This window comes from Hipposideros armiger, unplaced genomic scaffold, assembly GCF_001890085.2.
Source record: "Hipposideros armiger isolate ML-2016 unplaced genomic scaffold, ASM189008v1 scaffold_819, whole genome shotgun sequence".
NCBI lineage: Eukaryota > Metazoa > Chordata > Mammalia > Chiroptera > Hipposideridae > Hipposideros > Hipposideros armiger.
Genome location: NW_017732169.1, coordinates 372,900 through 392,637, shown reverse-complemented (window position 1 = coordinate 392,637; position 19,738 = coordinate 372,900). Strand labels below are relative to the sequence as shown.

General features: G+C 53.2%; 2 protein-coding genes across 5 annotated transcripts in view; both read left to right on the top strand.

Moving 5' to 3' along the window:
- Positions 1-2,013: 2,013 nt before the first annotated feature.
- THEM5 (thioesterase superfamily member 5) lies at positions 2,014-9,677 on the top strand. Of its 4 annotated transcripts, XM_019628941.1 has the most exons (6): positions 2,014-2,638; positions 3,628-3,829; positions 7,311-7,449; positions 8,272-8,382; positions 8,656-8,780; positions 9,027-9,677. In XM_019628941.1, the coding sequence occupies exons 1-6, from the start codon at positions 2,516-2,518 to the stop codon at positions 9,068-9,070; spliced, it is 744 nt and encodes a 247-aa protein (XP_019484486.1). In that variant the 5' UTR covers positions 2,014-2,515; the 3' UTR covers positions 9,071-9,677. The 4 variants fall into 4 exon arrangements, with proteins under 4 accessions (XP_019484486.1, XP_019484485.1, XP_019484484.1 ...); XM_019628940.1 differs by lacking the exon at positions 9,027-9,677 and having other exon boundaries at positions 8,656-9,010; XM_019628939.1 differs by having other exon boundaries at positions 2,571-3,829.
- A 6,901-nt stretch (positions 9,678-16,578) lies between these two features.
- The window catches only part of C2CD4D (C2 calcium dependent domain containing 4D), a 3,990-nt gene continuing 830 nt past the window's right edge, over positions 16,579-19,738 (top strand). Inside the window, exons 1-2 of the mRNA XM_019628945.1 lie at positions 16,579-18,621; positions 19,191-19,727. Of these exons, the coding sequence (XP_019484490.1) occupies positions 18,542-18,621; positions 19,191-19,727 (617 nt within the window). The 5' untranslated portion in view covers positions 16,579-18,541. The remainder of the gene's footprint in view (positions 18,622-19,190; positions 19,728-19,738) is intronic.

The following is a 19,738-nucleotide window of genomic DNA, read 5'->3' as shown; positions in this document are numbered from 1 at the left end:
AGACATGTCATGTCTCAGCAAGAGAAGCCCGCAAACAGCATTCCCCCACGGGTCCCAGGCTGGAAATGGACCAGGCAGAGAGCATGGCTGGCTTCCCTCTTTCCTAATTGCTTCTCCAGAGAGTCCCGGTCTGGGGAGACGCTGTGTTTTCCCTGGGCTGAGTTCACAGGAGAAGGGCTGGGCCCGAAGCTCAAATAACAAATCCTGCTCGAGGCACTAGCCAAGCACGTTCCTACCTCTCTGGACAGCTGACTTCCCAGCCCACATCTAGGAAGAGCTGGGGCACACATGTGGCCACTTCCGTGTCACAGGAAGAACCCACTGGATGCATGGAATGGTGGGAGAGTCAGAAAGGGGGAAAGGGACACTTTCTCCACAACCCTAACCTTTCTCTTCCAAAATGGTCTTAGCCCACCTCCGCCATTTTATTCCAATCACCCCAATTCGGGGCCACGCCCATGGTTTTGCCCTCACCGTAGATGTCCTCTCACATTTCCTTCTTTCTAATTACCTCCAATGGCCATAGCTTTGACCCCATTATATCTGCTCTTAAATATCACAGACCTGGTCAGATCCCCATTTCTTGTATTTTCTCCCTTGTGGAATCTCTTCCCTCCCAGCTGGGAGATGACGGTTGAGGTCATCTCAACCACTGGTCAGCTCCTTCGAGTCCCCTGCAGTGTCCAGCTGAATCTGGTAATTATCAACTCAAGGGAGATAAACGTGATACAAGAAAGGACATGTAACTATAACATGCGGTGAGGCTGAGAACAACATTTATATAGTCATAATGATATAAATATTTGAAAGTTGATTTAATCAAAAGTTGTGAAACAACTAAAGGGGAAGGGTATCTATAAGAAAACTTCCCTGTGTTTCTCCTTCACTCTCCACATACACTCCTGACACCAGATATGAGGGTTTCCCCCACCACCACCAAACATTTCTCTGTGATCCCAGCTGGATGTCCCACAAATTCAACTCTGACACTAACCAGATTAGCCCAGGTTAAGAGCTCTGCCCCATGACACGGCCCCTCATTTCAGATGCCAATTGAAAGTAGTACGTCCCCAGGTCACCCACAGTTCTGTATGACTTAGCTGCAAATTGGAAGTTCCCACCGTCCCACTCCTTGGATTCAATCATTTACTAGAACAGCTCCCAGAACTGAGGGAAACACTGACATTTACCAGTTAATTATATAACAAAGGCTATGATAAAGGACACAGATGAAGCGGTATATAGGGTGAGTTGTGGAAGCTTCTATCTCCAAGGAGTTGGGGTACGCCAAACAGGAAGCTCTCCAAACTCCACACTTTGGGGATTTTAGGGAGGCTTCTTCACATAGGCATGATCAATCATTAACTCGGTCTCCATCCGCTCTCCCTTTCCTGAAGGAGGAGACGTGGGACTGAAAATTCCAAGTTTCTAACCATGGTTTGGTCTTTCTGGTGACCAGCCCTTATCCAGAAGCCCACCCAGAATCCCCACATTAGAACAAAAGACACTCCTATCACCCAGGAAATTCCAAGGGATTTTAGGAGCTCTGTGCCAGGAACAAGGGGCAAAAACCAATATACTTTTTTTTTTTAATTATTTCACAGAGGGTGTTACTGCTTAGTCAGGCGGCAAGATATGCAGATCTCATTGAAAGGTTCAATCTGCAAAGAAAGTCTGGCCATACAAGGGTGACAACCCCAGCTCCAACATGGCTCTCAGGCAACGAAACAAGAATTTCTCAGGTTGAGCCTCTGGCTCGTTTTGGGAGGACAGCCCTTGCCACCTCCTGGGCAACCTGGCTGGAGTCAGCTCCCAGTCTTCAGGGCCCCCCAAGGAGCTCTTCCTCTCCCCACTCCCATTTCCTAGTCTGGGATTAAAGAAGAGGGTGGCTAAGGGCTGTGAGTTGCTCTTCTGAGTCACGGAATCATACCAGAGCTTGAGGAGCACACACCACCAATGCTCTACCAACACACACACACACTCCACCAACACTCTCCAACCAAGAGACAGCCCTCCCTTATCTTCCTGGGAATTCCCTTGGGTTCTCTCAACACCCCGCCTTCCCCCCCCCCCAAACTCCAGGACAGCTCTCCAAGCTCCGTGTACCCTATACTATTTCTTTATGCACATTTTTTGCTCCTTTAAAAAATACTTTTTTCTGAACTCAAGCCAGCCCAGCTATGCATTCATGCCCAAGCAGCCAGCACCTGCCCCTCCCCAAGCACTGGGTGGGGCTAGGACCAGCTAAAGGCCCCCAGCATCTGGGGGGAGGGGGTGTTGTGTCAAACCAGCCCAGGCTTGCCTCATCACCTGCAGGGGAAGCTCGCTGATGAAAGCTTTGTGACAGAAAGGAGAGAGGCCCGACTGAGAGGAGGCTGCGCGACAGCCCCAAGGTGCAGCTGAAAAGCACTCGCTCGCCTTGCTGCCTCTCATCGCCTTGCTGCCTCTCATCGCCTTGCTGCCTCTCATCAGGAGTGGGCCAGCGACCCTGCGGCTTCAATCCCAGCACTCAGCCATGATCAGGAGAGCTGTCCGGGTGGCGGCAAGACTCAGCCAGCGCAGAGCCCTTGCTGGTGCTCCCTGCATTCTGCCTAGACTCAACCCGACCTCAGCATTTGGATCGTCCACCGACTCCCTGGTGAGTGAGCTCCCAGCTCAGCTGGGCGGACAGCTCTTCCCCTAGGGGCCCAGGATGAAAGGAGCACCCCAAATCTCCTCTTTCCATATTGTGGCTGGGGCAGGGGGGGCAGTGTGTTGGGGAGCTATTTGACGAGGCGAAGGGAAGGTAGGATTCCAAGTAGCCCAGATCCAAAACCGAGACCGCCAAGACCATTGCTTCCTGGCATGAATTTTGTGTGGCCACCAGTAATCACTTTTCTCCCATGGGACTGAGATTGCTGCAGCTGAGTTGGGGAGTCCCCAGACAGAGGACCCTGTGTGTGGGCCTGGTAAGCACCTGGCTCCCTGCCCACAGTTGTGATTGGTGCATCAGCATTTGATGCCATAGAGGACTCCTCCTCGTCCCACAGATGGCACCACACCTCTGTGAACACCCAAAACATGTTTCTGTGAGCCACCCTGCCCGGGCAGGCCCACAGCTGTGGACAGAGCTGGAGTGGCCCCTGAGGTGAGGGCATGGTAACCACAGTCCTTACCAGCTGGGGCCAACCTCCTAGGGAAGACAGTGCCTCTGAATGGGCTCTGATCTGACCCTCAGCACTGGCGCTCACGAGCTTGGCCGACTTAGCCATATTTCCTCGGTTTTCCCATCTGTACATTGGGGCTAATACTAGCAGTTCACAGCCCCAAGGCACACCTCACAGGTTTTAAAACAGGACAACTGTAATGCACAAGCCACGGAGCAGCATGCTCCTAATTGTCAGCCCAATTCTTTTCCTTTCCTTCCTTTGTGCCTTAGCATTCCTTTTAAAGCCACCCAAGGAGTCCCCAAACCCTCTGCAAGGAAGAAGGGCCATTTCCCTCAAGTCAACACTGGTGGAAGGGGTCGAGAAGCCCAAGAACGCAGGAACACACCAGCTAGAGGTCCCTCCTCCCAAGCAGCAGTCCCCACCCCATCCCACCCCACCCCCAGGAAGCTGTCTAGTCTCCCCGAATTTTCCTGCCCAGGTCTCAAGATTCTGCCCGGAGAAGACAGACTTGAAGGATTATGCCCTTCCCAATGCCAGCTGGTGTCCGGACATGCTGAGCCTGTACCAGGAATTTCTGGAGAAGACCAAAGCCGATGGCTGGATCAAACTGCCCTCCTTCAAGTCCAACAGAGACCACATCCAAGGGCTCAAGCTCCCATCCGGGTTAGCAGTGACCTCGGGTAAGGCCTGGCCTGAGAGGGCCCCAGCACAGGCATCCCAGCCCACCAGGGTCGTTTCAGCCAACCCCTTTCCCCGTGTTCAAAGATGCTGGGGAAGGAAACTCACAGCTCCTATCCAGTTCTCAGCCAGAAGTTCTTTCTGGTCTCTAACTCCACCCCTCGCGCTGCAGCCCCAGGCAGATGGATGAGTGTCCTCTCTGCTCTCTGGCTCCCCTCCTCCCATCTGAAGAGAGACACACCCTAGTGGCTCCCCCTGGAGAACTTCCAGCTCATCTCTCTGCCCTTCTGTCTCATCCCAAGTGCCCCTCCACAACCCCAAATGCTTTTGGGACCCCTCCCCCACCAGAGGCGCCTGCACACTGTCCCTGCTTTGCTAGGCTGAGACCACCTCTCCTGAAACACCCACCAATCAAACTGATGCAGCATTACCCCTCCATCCTTCTTCATGTGTGTGTGCGTGTGTGTGTCTATGTTTCCTTGCCTCTCTCATTCACATGTGGTTTTCTTGCCCAGTAATGAATAGGGAGTACAGCAGGCAGACTACCCTTGGGTTTACGGCACAAACAAAGCTGCAGCACCAAAATAATCTTTTTAAAAGAATTTGGTATCCGTCCAAAAAGGATGTACTTGGAAGGATACAAGATGGAGGAGTACATAAGTACTGCCTATGTACTTCCGTGAACACCTTAAAATTACAACTAAATTATAGAACAATCAACCTGGAGAACCACCTGAAATTTAGCAAACAGAAGTCCTATAACTAAAAATATAAAGAAGAAGCCACGTTGAGACTGGCAGGAGGGACAGAGACGCGGAACGGGCCCCAAACCTCCCTGTGGTGGTTGAAAATCAGGAGGGCTATCGCGGCCGTAGAGGTTCCCCCCAGAGGAGCAAGTGGCCCAAACCTCACACAAGACACCCAAGCCCAGCGTACTGGTGCCAGGAAGAGGAGCCCCCACAATATCTGGCTGTGAAAAACAGCAGAGATTCCAACGATTCAGGTGGGACAGAAGGCTGCGGGAAACCTACACATCCTCTTAAACAGCCCGTGCACAGACTCACTTGCAGGCACTCACCGTGGGCTCCAGCGGAAGGACGGTGACTCAGGGGTCCTTGGAGACATTCAGGGGGCAGACTGAGGTGTATGGCTTCAGCAGGAGAACTGGAGAACAGTCGGCATTTTCCTGGTGAAGCGTCCACCTTAGTGTAGCCAGCAGGTGGACGCCATCTTTCCTGCGTTGAGCTCACCCCCACTATGGCCAAATCTGAATCTGATTGGCCTGGTGAGCTCCACTGCTCCACCCTGCTGACTCAGCTGGGACCCCACCAACCCAATTCTCACACAGCTGGAGGCACTTTCTCCAGAAGCAGCCAGCCCCTCCTGAATTGCATTCTTTCTTGGAAAACTATCGGAGTCCACAGGCCCCAGGTGGGTGGCGAATGGCCTCGGTGTGCTCTGAAACCTGCTGAGTTGTCTAGGCTCAGCACTGGCACCAAAACAGAGTCTACATTAACTTGGTGACCACAACTCTTCCCACTCTAGTGACTCTCTGAGACCCTACTTCACCCAACTCAAGTACCACGTGAGACTTTATCAGTGGCTGAACCTTAAGGGAGCTAGCAGGTGGCAGCAGGCCTCTGGGTGTCCTAGCTTTTTGCAGAGCTACCCCGGGCCTGGTACTAGTGGCAGCCCTCCTCAGTTAACAGTGTGGCCTCTTCCCCTTGTCTCCAGGTTTAGCACAAGTATCAAACAATGGCAAATCGGTTTGTAGCTCCTACCAGGTAGCCCTCAGCTAGTCCATGCAGTGGCTGACTCAGGCCTGACCTGGAGCCCCTCCCAAGAGGCCCCAGAACCAACATACTTGGAGGCAGGCTTCAGACCACAGCAGAGCACTGCCCAACTGGCCCCACAAGTGGCACACACAAAAGGCAGTCTCAACAGGCACCAGAGCCCACTGGGCCGAATCCCACTCAGTGGGGTAAGCCTTCCACACAGCAGCTCATAAGCTGTAGACATGGCCAAAGCCCACAGCCAGTCAGCCTGAGGGTCAATCACACCCACTGACATGCCAATAGCAATCAAGGCTCAACTATAACAGGAGGGCACACACATGAGGGACACTCCTGGAGCACCTAGAACAGGTGACCAAGGAGACTGTGCCACTGGGCCCCACAGGACACCTACTACATAAGGCCACCTGGCCAAGACTGGGAAACATAGCAGATCTACCTAATACATAGAAATAAGCACAGAGAGGCAGCCAAAATGAGAAAATAAAGATATACATTCCAAATGAAAGAGAAAGTTTCAGAAAAAGAACTAAATGAAATGGAGACAAGCAACCTATCAGAGACAGAGTTCAGAACAATGGTTAAAGGATGCTCAAGGAACTTAGTGAGAACTTCAACAAAGAGATTGCAAGCATAAGAAAGCACATAGAAACCATAAAAAAGAACCTGTCAGAAGTGAAGAATACAATAACTGAAATGAAGAATGCACTAGAAGGAATCACCAACAGACTAGATGAAGCAGAGGATCAAATCAGCAATTTGGAAGATGAGGTAGCATAAAACACCCAATCAGAACAGTGAAAAGAAAAAAGAATAAAAATTTTTTAAAATGAGGAGCATTTAAGAGACCTCTGGGACAACATCAACCGTAAAAAATATTCACATCACAGGGGTACCAGCAGGAAAAGAGAGAAAGCAAGGGATTGGGAACCTATTTGAAAAAATAATGACTAAAAACTTGCTAACCTGGCAAAGGAAATAGACATACAGTAATTGGAAAATTTTTAAAGCAGGGCAAAGGTGAAGGGGAATAAGAGGCTCAAATTTCCAGGGATAAAACAAATAAGTCTTAGGGATATAATGTAGAGCATGGGAAATATAGTCAATAATATTGTGATAGCATAGTATGGTGTCAGATGGTTGCTGGACTTATCATGGTGATCACTTCTTTAGGTACATAAATGTTGAATAACTATGGTGTATCCCTGAAACTAACACAATATTGTCTGTTAGCTATATTTTTAATATAAATCTTTTTTTAAAAAAGAATGCAGTCGTAGTTGTCTTGGAGGTAAATTAGAATTTTCATGGACTTTTCTGCACTTATTTTGCTGTTTAGTATTGTTAATTTGAATCATGTGAATTACAGGAGCTATATTTTGAATTTTCAATGTGTAAGGTCTGGGAAAGTCTTCACCTGGTCCTAATCCTATTTCCACCTTCAGCCAGGGAACTTCCCGAGTGTTTCTCCCTCCAGACAGAGGGCTCCTGGGGGATAGGGCTGTGCCTCTGGTCTCTGATTGAAGGCTCCCTGAGGGTGGAGCCTGGGTGTCTTCTGGTTCTCTCCTTGACCCTGTGCCTGAGGCAGGGCTCCCCCATGGTGCCGAATGCCCTGCCCTGTGTCCTGAGTGGGGCCCCACGCCCTCACGCCCTCCCTTCTCCAGCTGTGACATTGTCCATCTCTCCCCAGACAAAAGTGAGTGGCGCATCTTCACCAGGTGCATCCAAGTGGATGGACAAGGCTATGAGTATGTCATCTTTTTCCACCCATCCAAGAAGAAGTCCGTCTGTCTTTTCCAACCAGGTCCCTACCTGGAGGGGGCCCCAGGGTAAGACCACAGGCCGGGCCTGGGTGGACGGCCTTGGCAGCTTCTTGGGCTCGGCTCAGCAGGTGGACTGGGCACCCCAGGCCCTGGGGTCCCTACTTCTCCCCAAGGAGCTGGGTGGGGGTGTGTGCACTGGGCTTCCGTCTCATATATCAGAAACTTGAATCTGTTTTGTGTCACCTGCATTTTAAAGTGTGATGCCTTTCTATTTGCCCCAATGTAACCAACAATGAAGCAGCTTTGGCGTGAAGGTCAGCTTATGAGCGAGAATGAGGGTCTGTTGCACTTTAAATAAAGCAGATGTTTGTCACGTCCAGCTTAGCCGGCTCTCAGCCTTCGTGGGCAGCAGTCCTCAGAAGCCTATCTGGTGGACACTTTTTAGGTCACAAGTTACTTTATGGGTCATAAGTTACAGTTCACATTTACGGGTCAGCACTGGCTGGAGCGACTGGTAAGGTGAGGGCTGGCCCGAGGCTGTTCCTCAGAAGCTAAGCCAAAAAGTTTGGGGGCTTTTCCAATCTCTGTGCGAGTGCGCCTTTTCAAATAATGGTGATTGCTGCTGGCAATGAGTTGATGAATCAGAATCTATTAACTCTATCAGAAAAAAAAAGGGTTTCCCGGTGAAATCAAATAATTGTATCAGTGGATGCTAACACCCGCTGAAGCAGCAAAGCAGAGAAGCTCAGCTGGCTTTTGATCAGACGAGATCCAGCTGTTTCCTTTCGTTTCCTGGGGAAAGGCAGAGGCAGGGGGATTCCAGCTCAGGTCGGGGGAGCCATCTGCCCAGCGCTGCAGCCCTGGCCTGGCTCCCTGCCCCGCCCCCAGCTTTGCCCACGGAGGGTCCCTGGCAGCCATGATGGACGAGACATTTTCTAAAACTGCCTACCTGGCTGGAGAGGGGCTGTTCACACTAAACCTGAGCATCAGGTTCAAAAAGTAAGTACTGGATCCTTGGGGTGCTGGCCAAAGTCATGGCCCTTTTCATCACGGAGGGAGTGGCCATCCTTGGCAGTTGGGGTGTGGGAGCCCTGCCTGTCACTCTCCTTCCCCAGCCGGCTGCCTCTGCCGTCGGACTCTGGGAGCTGGCAGGCGGGCCCAGAGCCCAGAGCCCCCTAAGTCCTTGAGGCAGGTCGGGATGAGTGGGGGGACAGAGAGGTGAAGGGATGGGGGCCAGGGATTCACACAAGGCTATGCTGCCTCCTCTCCCAGCCTGATCCCTGTGGGCTCCCTGGCTGTACTGAACGTTGATGTGGAAAAGATTGAAGACCAGAAGCTTTACATGTCCTGCGTCGCCCAGAGCAAAGACCAGCAGACCGTCTACGCCAAGTCCTCAGGTAAGCAGGTCCGTCAGCCCCAGTCTTGCCACCACCACCCCCAGAACAGATGGAAGGAGACACGCTGAGGAGCCAGTCCCAAGCTGGGGTCCAGCTTTTTAGCCTGGGGTGGGGCACCTGCCGCAGGCATGGGTGAGTGAGGGGGAGCCCAGGGCAGGATCGGGGTCCTGGGGAACTGGGTGCAGGTGCTCAGGGCTCCAGCAAGCTCCGCCATCGGTGCCCTCCTTCCTGCCATTTCTCTTACAGGCATCTTCCTTCAGCTGCAGCTGGAAGAGGAGTCGTCCCAGTAACAGTCACTGACTGTGCAGCCTGCCTGGACCCGCCACAGAGCAGGGAGGGCTCCCCAGGGAAGTGGCTGGTGAGGAGAGGGCCAGGGCACTGTCCTCTGAGTAAATAAAGTCACACAGCCCCATTTTCAGCCCAAGACCCTTCTGTAGCTGGAAATCAGAATCCATCCGGAGCCTCCCACACACCCACCTTCCCAGTCAGCACCAGCGGAAGAGATTTACTGAGCACCTGCTGGGCACCAGGCACTGGCGAGGCACCGAGCACATGGCAATGAAAGCCGCTGGCCTTGAGATGTGGACCTCAAAAGTTAAGTGATGTTCACCAGGCAGGCAGGGGACAGAGGCTACTACAGGCAGAGGAACTGGGCAGAGCAAAGGCACAGAAGTATGAAGAACAGTGACCTTGGAGAACAGCCAGGGGTCATGGGGCAGAAGTTTAGGGTAAGAGAAGGGGCAGGGCCAGACCCTGGAGGGCTCCCTTATCCCTGCTGTGGAGCTTGAACTTTGTTTTGAAAGCAACAGGGAGCCTTCACAGGGTTTGGACTGGGGGATAACATAAAGCTTTGTTTCTTTAAAAAGATGACTCTGGGGCTGGCCAAGTGGTGCATTGGTTAGGAGTTGGCTTGGGACGCCAGCTGTGAGCAGCAGGGCCCCGGTTTGGATCCCATATGCGGGCCAGTGACGCTGCGCCCTCTATAGCTAAGATGGTGAACAACAGCTTGACCTGGAGCTGGGCTGCCGGGAGTCGCCGGCAACGGCGTAGGCTGCAGTGGGGCTGGTAGGCAGCGGGCATGCGCTTTCATGAGCTGCTGAGAGCTGCCGAGAGCGGCCAGCCAATGGCTGGCGAGTGACTGCCTCACTCGGGAAGAGCGTAATGATAATACCAACATGGGCCAGTGAAGCAATGTCCTCCACAACTACACTGAAGAACCAAAGGACAGCAACTTGTCTGCTCCCCTTCCCCCAATTCCCCAGCGCTGTTCCCCTCCAATTCCCCAATAAAATCTTAAAGAAGAATAATAAAAGATGACTCTAGGGGCAGTAAGAAATCAGCACGACTGAAGGTGGGAGCCCTGGTTAGGAGACCCCTACAGGGCTCCAAGCGAGAGATAGTAAGGGCCGTGAGGATGAGATAAACGAGAAACGCTGCAGACAACAGAGGACGGGACTTTACCACTACTGTGTAGTGGGTCTGTGCAGGGGAGCCTAGGACGGTGACCCCAGGTTCCAAGAGGCATCACTGGGGATATGAAGGTTTGAGGTGGGGGCGGATAATGAGCTTGGTTTAACGTGCACTGCGCTCCAAGCGCCCACACAACTTCCACCATGTGGCGAGCACCAGCAGGAAGCTGGGTGTTGTGATTTCCAGCTCAAGACTGATGAGCTGCTGACTCAGTTTGGAAGTCATCCGTGTAAAAATTGGCATGGAACTCTGGGGAGTGGATTACGCAGAGTGGACATGAGGTGGAGGCGAGGAGAGTGGCGGGGAGAGGAGGGGAGAGCAAAGAAGGAAGGGGGAAGGAGTCAGAGATAGAACCTTTGGTCACACTAAGGCTTCAGGTTGAGGCAGAGGACCAAAGGCCCACGAAGGAGGCTGAGAACAGAACAGGAGTGACAGTCCCTAAGAGGGTGAGTCCCTAAGAGGGTGAGTCTCGCAGTCCCAAATGCTAAAGAGAAGGACGGGCAGAAGAGAACTTCGGATGTGGCCATGGGGAAGATGGTGGTCTCCTTGCCAGGAGGTGGAGTGAAACCCAGATTATAGTGGATGAAAAAATGAATGGGGATGATGAGGTGAATCTAGGTGGTTCTTTCTGGGAATCATATCATTGTCACCATAGTCAAAGAAAGAGGTTTGAGTATATTTATTATATAATAATATATTTATAATATATAATATATATAGATATAACATATAATTATATAATATAAATTGCTTTAGAAGGAGCCAGCGGAGAGAGGCTGAGACTCTAGGAGACAGAGAGAGAGGTGTCGTCTCACAGAACAGCTATCTGGGCTTAGGGGTTCACCAAGTGCACAGGTGGAGGGAGACAGGAGTCACAGGAGAAGATCAGCATGACTCAGGCCAAAAGAAAGGAGTGGGGGTGCTAAGGAGGACAAGAAGTTGAGGGGGTTCCCTCCAGAGCACCTCCGCTTTCTCATCAGTGGGACAGAGGTCTGGAGGAGGGCAAGGCATCGGCTAAGTCACTGTGGAGAGTCACTGTGGAGAGCAGGAAAACAAAGTGATCAGGTACATGTGGCCTGTGCATGCTGAGGGCCCGGCTGCTGGTGGAAAACAGGTCCTAACCTCCAGTGGCACCGACCTGGGGTAAGAGGAAGGTGCGAGCTGGCTGTCAAGACCCATGGGCGCTGGCGGGCAAGCCGGTGAGAACAGTGGTAAGAGAAGAAAGAGTGACATGGCTGGTGCACATTTCTAAGGAGGGAAGGTTTGCCGTGAAGAACATGAACTGGAGGACAGAATGGCCACTGCCCCCTCTGGGTGGGGACCTGAGCAGCTGCCACAGGGACAGGCAGGATGCCATCAAGGCCAGCAGGTAGAAGGAATATCCAGGAAGAGGTCAAGGACTGGAGGAGTTTTACCAAAGACTGCAAGCTCCAAGGGACATAAAGGATTTTGTTATCAGGTATGGTAAGGCCAAATGCTGAAACAGAGCGACCTAACACCTCCATAGCCTAACCTGTAGCTTAAGTAGAATGTACCCCTCACTCACAAAAGTCCAGTTGGTGGTGTCTAGGGGTCAGTCAGGAATCTGGACTTCCAAAGTCATCCTAGGTGTTGAAATCCAGTTGCCAGATGAGAGAAGAGAGAATCACAAGGTTTGGGGGGGGGGGTTTGGGGCCAAGTCTCTAAGTGTTTCCATTGGCCAGAACACAGTCACAAGGCTCCACCAAACTGCAAGGGAGGTTGATTGGAAAACATACCATCAGTATACGTTGTAGAAGAAAGGAAAAGGGTTTGGTGAGGAGCTAGCAGTCATGGCCTCAGTTTGAGCAGAGGAAGAAAGAGCCTGTGTCTAAACCCTTATTTCAGCAAGTGAAGAATTCAAGTTCAGGTGTAAGCTGAGGCTCCAGGCTCAGGGGCTGGGGTTGGGGATCCCGGGAATCTGCGAGATGAACCCCTTTGTTGCATGGGACAGGGTCAGAGAGCTGTGCACAAATTCAGCAGTGGGAGGTAGGTGAGTGGGTGAGGTTCTCTTTCCAGTAACTAGACCACACACTTCCTAAGCCATCAGTCTTGAATAACATGCCAAGGACTGGCGAACACGGATTTGCAGGGCCTTGACCCAGCGCACTCCAAAAGCTAGACACACATCAAAACGCTTGTGGCAACCAACTATCTCCTCCCCCCATAAACTCACAGAAAAACCCCTTTCCTCCTTTTGTGCTTTCCCAGTTGCCCTTGATAATCTGTTAAACCCAGAGTCTAAATCATCATATACCAAAAACCTGATTGCCCTTTATTCGTGGTCAAGAAAAGCCAAATCTTCACTTAAGGTCTCCCAGGAGAAGAGAAAGACATTCCAGCCTTCCTATGCAGTCAAGAAAAAGAAGCAAAACAAAACAGTTATACTTGAGTTTCCACATTAAAATAGGCTGGATGCATCCTGGCACTTCTCTGCTGGTACAGGTGAGGCCGCCAGCCAGAGTGGAGCGGGGAGGCAGGCAGGGATCTGGGTGAGGGAAATAAGGTCTTCGGCTGCTGGAACACGTCTTAGTTAGTGTCTAGGGCTTTTGACAGACACCTCTCTCTCCGGGAGGCCAAGTACTGCAGCTTTCTAGGCATAAACGGGAGGAGTTGCTGCCTCCACCCTTAAAACACCCGTTCCCACGTGCAGTGCATTCATTCACCTCGAGTGTGCTGCTGCCGAGGAAGGTGCTATGGGATCCAGGCCGTCCAAGCAAAGGCGGCAGCTTATCCTGCTTGAAGCAGAGGCGACGTTATTCCGGTGCCCAAGTCAAGTGCCAAGAGAAACCACAGAGCAAAGAGTAGACAAGGCAAATGTAAGAAAAAACAGTTCAAAAAGGAAAGGGACATCAGTAGCTGATCCCAGCTCTTAGAGAAGGGACCCGTAACGCCTTCCTGGAACAAAGACCGTGGAGCTAGGTCACTCAGCACAGGTCCGGGGTGAAATGCCAAAGTACAAGACACTGCGTATCACCAACCCTCTCACCTGCCAGCACCCGCAGTGGGCACTAGTGGCCAAACCGTGCTGCCCAAGGCCACAGCTCAAGGCCACAGAACACACAGCTTAGCGAGCCCCAGAAGCCCAGGGAGTCTTGTAGCAGTTGCCTGCCTACCTGGAGGGAAGGCCTGTCCCCTCTCTACGTCTTCATCGGGCTCGAACCCAGGACAGCACTCTGTGCTGCCCAGTCCTCTCAGCGTCCTTTGACATCAGCAAAAAAATATAAGGTCAGAGCCCTTGGGTCACCTGCAAAGTCCTCGAGGAGTGGCAGCAATGGTGCTGGAAGAGGTGAGGAGGCAGCCCTGTCAGCCCTCCTCCAAGGGAGCAGCTCTGCTCACCTTGGAAGACCCCTGGGCTACAAATGCTCTTGGAGACAGAAGACAGCAAACTCTCAACTCTGCAGCTGTTTGCCACATGGCCTCTTTCCGGGTCTGTTTCCTGCTCTGTTACAAGGAGAGGTTACTCCGAGGTGACTTCCAAGTTCCTTCCAGATCTGGTATCCTATTGTTCCAATTAAGTCAACTTTTGGCTACCCGGTGTGCCAGTCATTTACTTGATGGCTCTCAGATCCCCACCCTTCCCCACCTCTGCCATAGGTTGCCATAGGCTAGTGCCGACAAACTACATTTCCCAGCTTCCTTTGCCATCTGGCTGTGGGAGGCCCTGGTGGCAGACTGGAAGGTGAGAAGTCAGGAGAAGTCAGGGTATTTCTTCCCTTCTCTTTGCTTTGGGAAGCAATTCAAAGCAGTAACTATGTCTCCATGGTGACAGATCCTGCTAGACAGCCTCGTAATCCTATTTATGTCTTTTTAGCTCTTCCAACACCTTTGTAACAAGTTCCCTGGGTTAAACTCCCTCTGTTGAACTGCCTTGCAAGTGCCGTTTTCCTGATGGGACCCTGAGTAATACAGTCCAGCTGTGGGTTACCTGTGGTCAGTTTTCAATGTCACTGCTGTACAGTCCAAGGGGTGTGCACTCTTGTATGCACCCTCAATTTAATATCCACCAAGAGAACGAAATGGAGGGAGAGAGGGAGCAGGGAAGGGGTCCATCAAAGATTGACCACATTTCTGGCCAAATCCCCATCTCTGCCAGTTTTGCCCCTGTACGTTGCACGGCTGAACACAGCTAGAGAAAACACACACACACACACACACACACACACACACACACACACTCACACTGTCTGGTCTCATTCTAAAGTCAAGGTCACCATCCTAAAGCGGGCTCGTAACATTGCCCAGCAGTCATCCTGCACCAACCCACACCATTCTCTTTCCTGCCGTCCCAGGACTGTTCCATTTCTGGTCCTCTCGACTCAGACCCCTAGCACCACCTCCTCCCCTTCATCACCCTCAGCTGATGACCTTGCTTCCTGTCTCACTGGGAAATCAGAAGTATCCGGAGAGAACCAGCTCCCACCACCGGTACCACATCTCCCCACCTACAGCCCCCACCCACTTATTCTGTCTTCTTTCCGGTAACTGTGGGTGAACGGTCCACAAAGCAGGCAAAGGACAACCCCGAGATCTATTTCTTATGCGTGATACCGATTTTGTATTGTCTACTCAGAAATATTGCTCCAACAATCCTCCTTTCTCTCTTCTGCGTCATCAATTTCCCCTTTTCTATTCGATCTTTCCCGTCAGCCTACAAACATATTATTATTTCTGACATTTAAAAAGTTCTCTCTTGGGGCCGGCAGAGTGGCTCAGTTGGTTAAATGCGTGAGCTCTGAGCAACACGGTTGCCGGTTCGATTCCCACATGGGCCAGTGAGCTACGCCCGAGCTGAGCTGCCGCTGAGCTCTCAACAGGTGGCAGGATGGCTCAGCTGGTGAGATCACATGCTCCTAACAACAAGGTTGCTGGTTTGACTCCTGCAAGGGATGGTGGGCTATGCCCACCCGCAACTAAGATTGAACACAGTACCTCGAGCTGAGCGGCCGTGAGCTGCCGCCGGGTGGCCGGATGGTGACTGGGCTTGGAGCTGAGCTAGCTGCGCCCTCCACAACTAAGACTGAAGGACAACAACTTGGCTGTTCCCCTACCCCAATTCCCCAATAAAATATTTTTTTAATTCTCTTTTGATTACTCTTCCCCTCTGGCCGCTACCCCATTTCTCCCTTCTCTTTCAGCAAACTCTTCAAAAGAGTTGTCTTTGTTCTCTCTCTCTTCTTCCTACTCTTTCTCAAGCCCACTCCAATCAGGCTTTTGCTTCCATCACTCCACCGAAACTGCTCTTGTCAAAGTCACTAATGAGTTCGCATTGCACAACCCAATGGTCGTTCTGGGTCCTCATCTTCCAGGACCTTGCCACAGCATCCGGCACAGCTGACTCCTCCTCCTCTGCGCCTCTAAATGTTGGAGCACTCACGACTCAGTCCTTGGATCCTTTCTCTTTCTTTCCTACACTTCATCAAGTCTCGTGACTTTAAATTCCATCTACGTTTCTCTTTTTTTTTTTTTAAAGATTTTTATTGGGGAATTGGGGTATGGGAACAATGCTGGGGAATTGGGGGAAGGGGAACAGACAAGTTGCTGTCCTTTCGTTCTTCAGTCTAGTTGTGGAGGACGTTGCCCCACTGACCCAAGTTTGCACCATCATTGCGCTCTTCCCGGGCGAGGCAGATCAGTCGCCGGCTTCTGGATGGCCGCTCACTGCAGCTGCTGGCCGCTCATGCTGGCTGCTGGCTACCACGGTAGCCCATGGCAACCCACTGCAGCAGGGGCTGCAGCCTACGCTGTCGCAGGCAACTCACAGCAACCCAGCTCCAGGTCAAGCTGGTGTTCAGCATCTTAGCTGTAGAGGGCAGTGTCACTGGCCCTCATATGCGGGATCCGAACCGGGGCCCTCTGGCGTCCCAAGCCAGTTTTTAACCAACGCGCCGCTCGGCTGGCCCCATCTATGTTTCTCTTGGTGCCCACATTTCTACTTCCAACCTGGACCCCTCCTCTGGGCTCTAGATTTGCATATTCAGCTGCTTACTCAACATCTCCAGTTAGATGACTAACAGGCATCTCAAATTTAATAGACCCTAGAACTGAGCTCCTAATACTCTGCCTCTCAAAAAACGGCAACTCCAGGGGCGGTCGGTTAGCTCAGGTGGTTAGAGCGCAGGCTCATAACACCAAGGTTGCCGGTTCAATTCCCACATGGGCCAAGGAGCTGCACCCTCCACAACTAGACTGAAGACACCTATTTGACTTGGAGCTGATGGGTCCTGGAAAGACACACTGTTCACCAATAAAATTTCTTAAAGAAAAGAAAAGGTCAAAATAGAAAAATAAAAAATGGCAACTCCATCCTTCCGGTTTCTCAGGCCAAAAACCTTGGCTCATTCTTTCTCTTTTGATGGGGATGGATCCATCAGGAAATCCTACTGACTCTATCTTCAGAATATACCCAGAAACTGACTGCTACAACCCTGACCCATGCCCCAGTCATGTGCACAGATTATTTCAATAGTCTTCTGTTTGGTCTACCTACCTACGCCTTTATCCCCTTCATTCTGTTCTCAACACCAGAGCACCCTTTTCACGTGTAAGTCAAGTCACATCACTCCCCAGCTTGCCACAAGTAAAAGCTAAAGTTGTTACAGTGGCTACAAGCCCCAACAGAGTCTCCCCCTCACTCGTTCTCTTCCAACTACATTCTGTTGTCTCCTTGATCACTGCAGGCATGGCTCTGTCCCAGGACCTTTGCATTTGCAATTCTTTCTGCCTAGAATGCTTTCCCCTCACATATCCTTCCTCTCTCCTACACAGCATTACCGAAATGTTACATTCTCAAGGTGGCCATCCTGATCGCTCTATTTAAAATTGTATACTCGCCTGACATGCTCTATCAGACTCCTCTACTTTAATTTTCTCCCCAACACTGATTTCCATCTAATAATTTATTTTGTCTATTGTCTTTCTTTCCCCCACTAAAGTATAAACTCCCAGGAGATTTATCTGTTTTCTCACTGCTAAGTCGCCAGAGTCCAGCACAGTGTCTGGCACAGAGAAGGTAGTAAAGAACTATGGATGGATGGATGGACGGATGGATGGATGAATGAATGAAGCTGAATGCTATCTGAAGGATGAAGGAGTGGTCCTTGGAGAGGAGGCAGCCTGTGCAAAGGGCCTAAGGAGGAAATGACTTGATGCCTTTGAGAGACTAGAGGATGGTGGGTGTTGCCTGGAGTGCAGGCGATGGTCTCCTATTGTCAGCTGTGACCTCTGCCTCCTAGGATCTGCCTGTGGGGAGGGGAGGGACATCTTCCATGTTTACAGTATAACAGCCTTCTGCCAAGGATGGGGGACACAGGCCAGCCTGCCCTTGATTCTCTGATGTTACCAGCTCTGCCCTCAATGTCTCTAGGTCCAGAAGTCTTGAGCCTGGTTACTTTTTCTCAGGCCAGTGTAATTCAGAAAACTAGTCACTGCAAGTCACTGTCTGGGAGCTATTGGGTTAGCTCCAAAATGGGACAATGGGGACCAAGGCAGGATTCCAGCAAGGAGGGCTTTGCAGAAAATGCAACTTGTGCGGCCATGGCTACTGGCTTCACCTAGGAGGGCTGGGGTGGGGCCAGCGCAGCACAGAGAGATGGAGGCCACTGGCCACTTATGGCCACTTCCCTCTTTGCTGCAGCCCTTACCAACTCCCAAGCAGCCCAGGCCCAGCAGGAGAGGCCGGGACAGAGAGCTGGCTTGCTGCTAGAAACCTGGCTGGAGGAAGGAGTTAAGAAGGCCGGGCTGATGGCCACAGAGACAGAGCTGTGTTTATCCAGGAAAAGAGGTCCTACGTAGGCAACGGAGGCCCCTGCCAGCTCCTCCCAGAAGGACTGGGCTGGGGGAGCAAGCTGGAGAGGAAGCTGCTCAGCTCGGGCCTCTGAACGCCTCCCGGGCAGAGGCCAGAAGCCAGCGGCTGCCCACAGGTGAGGCCTGCGCTCTGAGCTCCCCGACGGAGCCCGCGGTGGCCTCAGACACCCAGGCACACGGTCAGAACAGCACGCTCGTGGGGGTGCGGCGCGCGGGTGCGGTGCGCTCCCGGTGGCGGAGCCTCCCGGCCCGCTGGGGGTGGAGGAGAATCAATGCAGCCTTTGTGCCCAGTGGTTTCTTAGGGAGAAAGAAGTGGAGAGTGGGCGGGGCGGCCACACGGCCTTGCAGACTCAGGATGAGGTGGGGCTGGGAGGCCAGGAACGGGACCATCAGGGCTTAAGGGGCGGGGGGATTTTGTACCCTCCCCCCAGGGGGTGCGTCTCCTGGGACTGGACCTGTATGCTCGCATGGCATCCGCCGGTGTGCGGAGAGTCTACTTCTGGCCTCGAGCGACTCCGGAAGGCGAGGGAGGAGCAGCAGGAGGCAGGTGGGGCGGGGGCCTAAGGATGCCTCAGCCTGAAGAAGCTCGCCATGGGACAGGGGGCGCAGCCCAGACAGGGAACGGGGGCGCAGTGGGCGGTCCCGAGGGGCTTCAGACCAGACCTCGGAGGATGCCCTGAGTGTCTGGAATGCACAGGGAGAGGGGGTGAGCCAGCCTAGGGCCGAGGCGTCTCTTCAGGGGGAGCGCGTGTAAGAACGGGGTTTGGGATCTGGGCTCCTGTGACGACTGGCCTGATAAGTCGGTGTTATTCTAGGCTCCTGAGGGGAGCCTAGGGCTGTCGTGGGTATGCTGGGCCTGCTAACTCGGAAGGGGGTGACCTCTCTAGTGTCAGTGGGAGAGTCCGTGTGCCCGGATGTCCGAGGCCTGCCTCTGAAAACGTGACTGTCCGGCCCCGGGCTCTTCTGTTTCTCCCCGGCCCCCAGACTTCGCTGCCCTGGGTTTTTCCCGCCCAAATAGGGGCTCGTGCACTTGGGCCCGGGGAGAGCGCGCAGCGGAGGCGGGCGGCCAGGCGTCCTTTCGCGGCATCGCCCGCCTCCCCCTGTTCTCTCCTCCAGCCTCCCAGCTCCGCCCGGGGCCTCCGCCGAGACGCCGCGTCTCGACGCGGTCGGCCTCGCAGGGTCGGCACGTTCGGCGCCCCCACCGCCGCGCATGTGGCTCTTGGAGAAGGCTGGCTGCAAGGTGGGGACCGCGGAGCCCAGGGCCTGGTGGGCGCCCTGCGGCCTGTTCCCGAAGCGCCGCGCCCCGGGCCCGCCCGCGCGCTCCTGCCCCAACGTCCTCACCCCCGACCGCATCCCGCAGTTCTTCATCCCGCCTCGGCTTCCGGACCCCGGCGGGGCGGAGCCCCCGTCCCGGCGCGGCCTCCCCGCGGCCTGCTCGCTGCCGCACCTGGCGGGCCGCGAAGGCTGGGCGTTCCTGCCCGAGAGCCCGCACACGCGCCGGCGCGAGTCCCTGTTCCACGCGCCGCCGCCCGCGCCCGCCGGGGGCCCGGCGCCCTCCCGCCTGCACCTCTCCGCCCCGGACCTGCGCCTCTGCTGGGCCCCCGACAGCGACGCGGCCTCGTCGCCCGACTCGTCGCCCTTCAGCTCGCCGCGGCCGGGCGCCG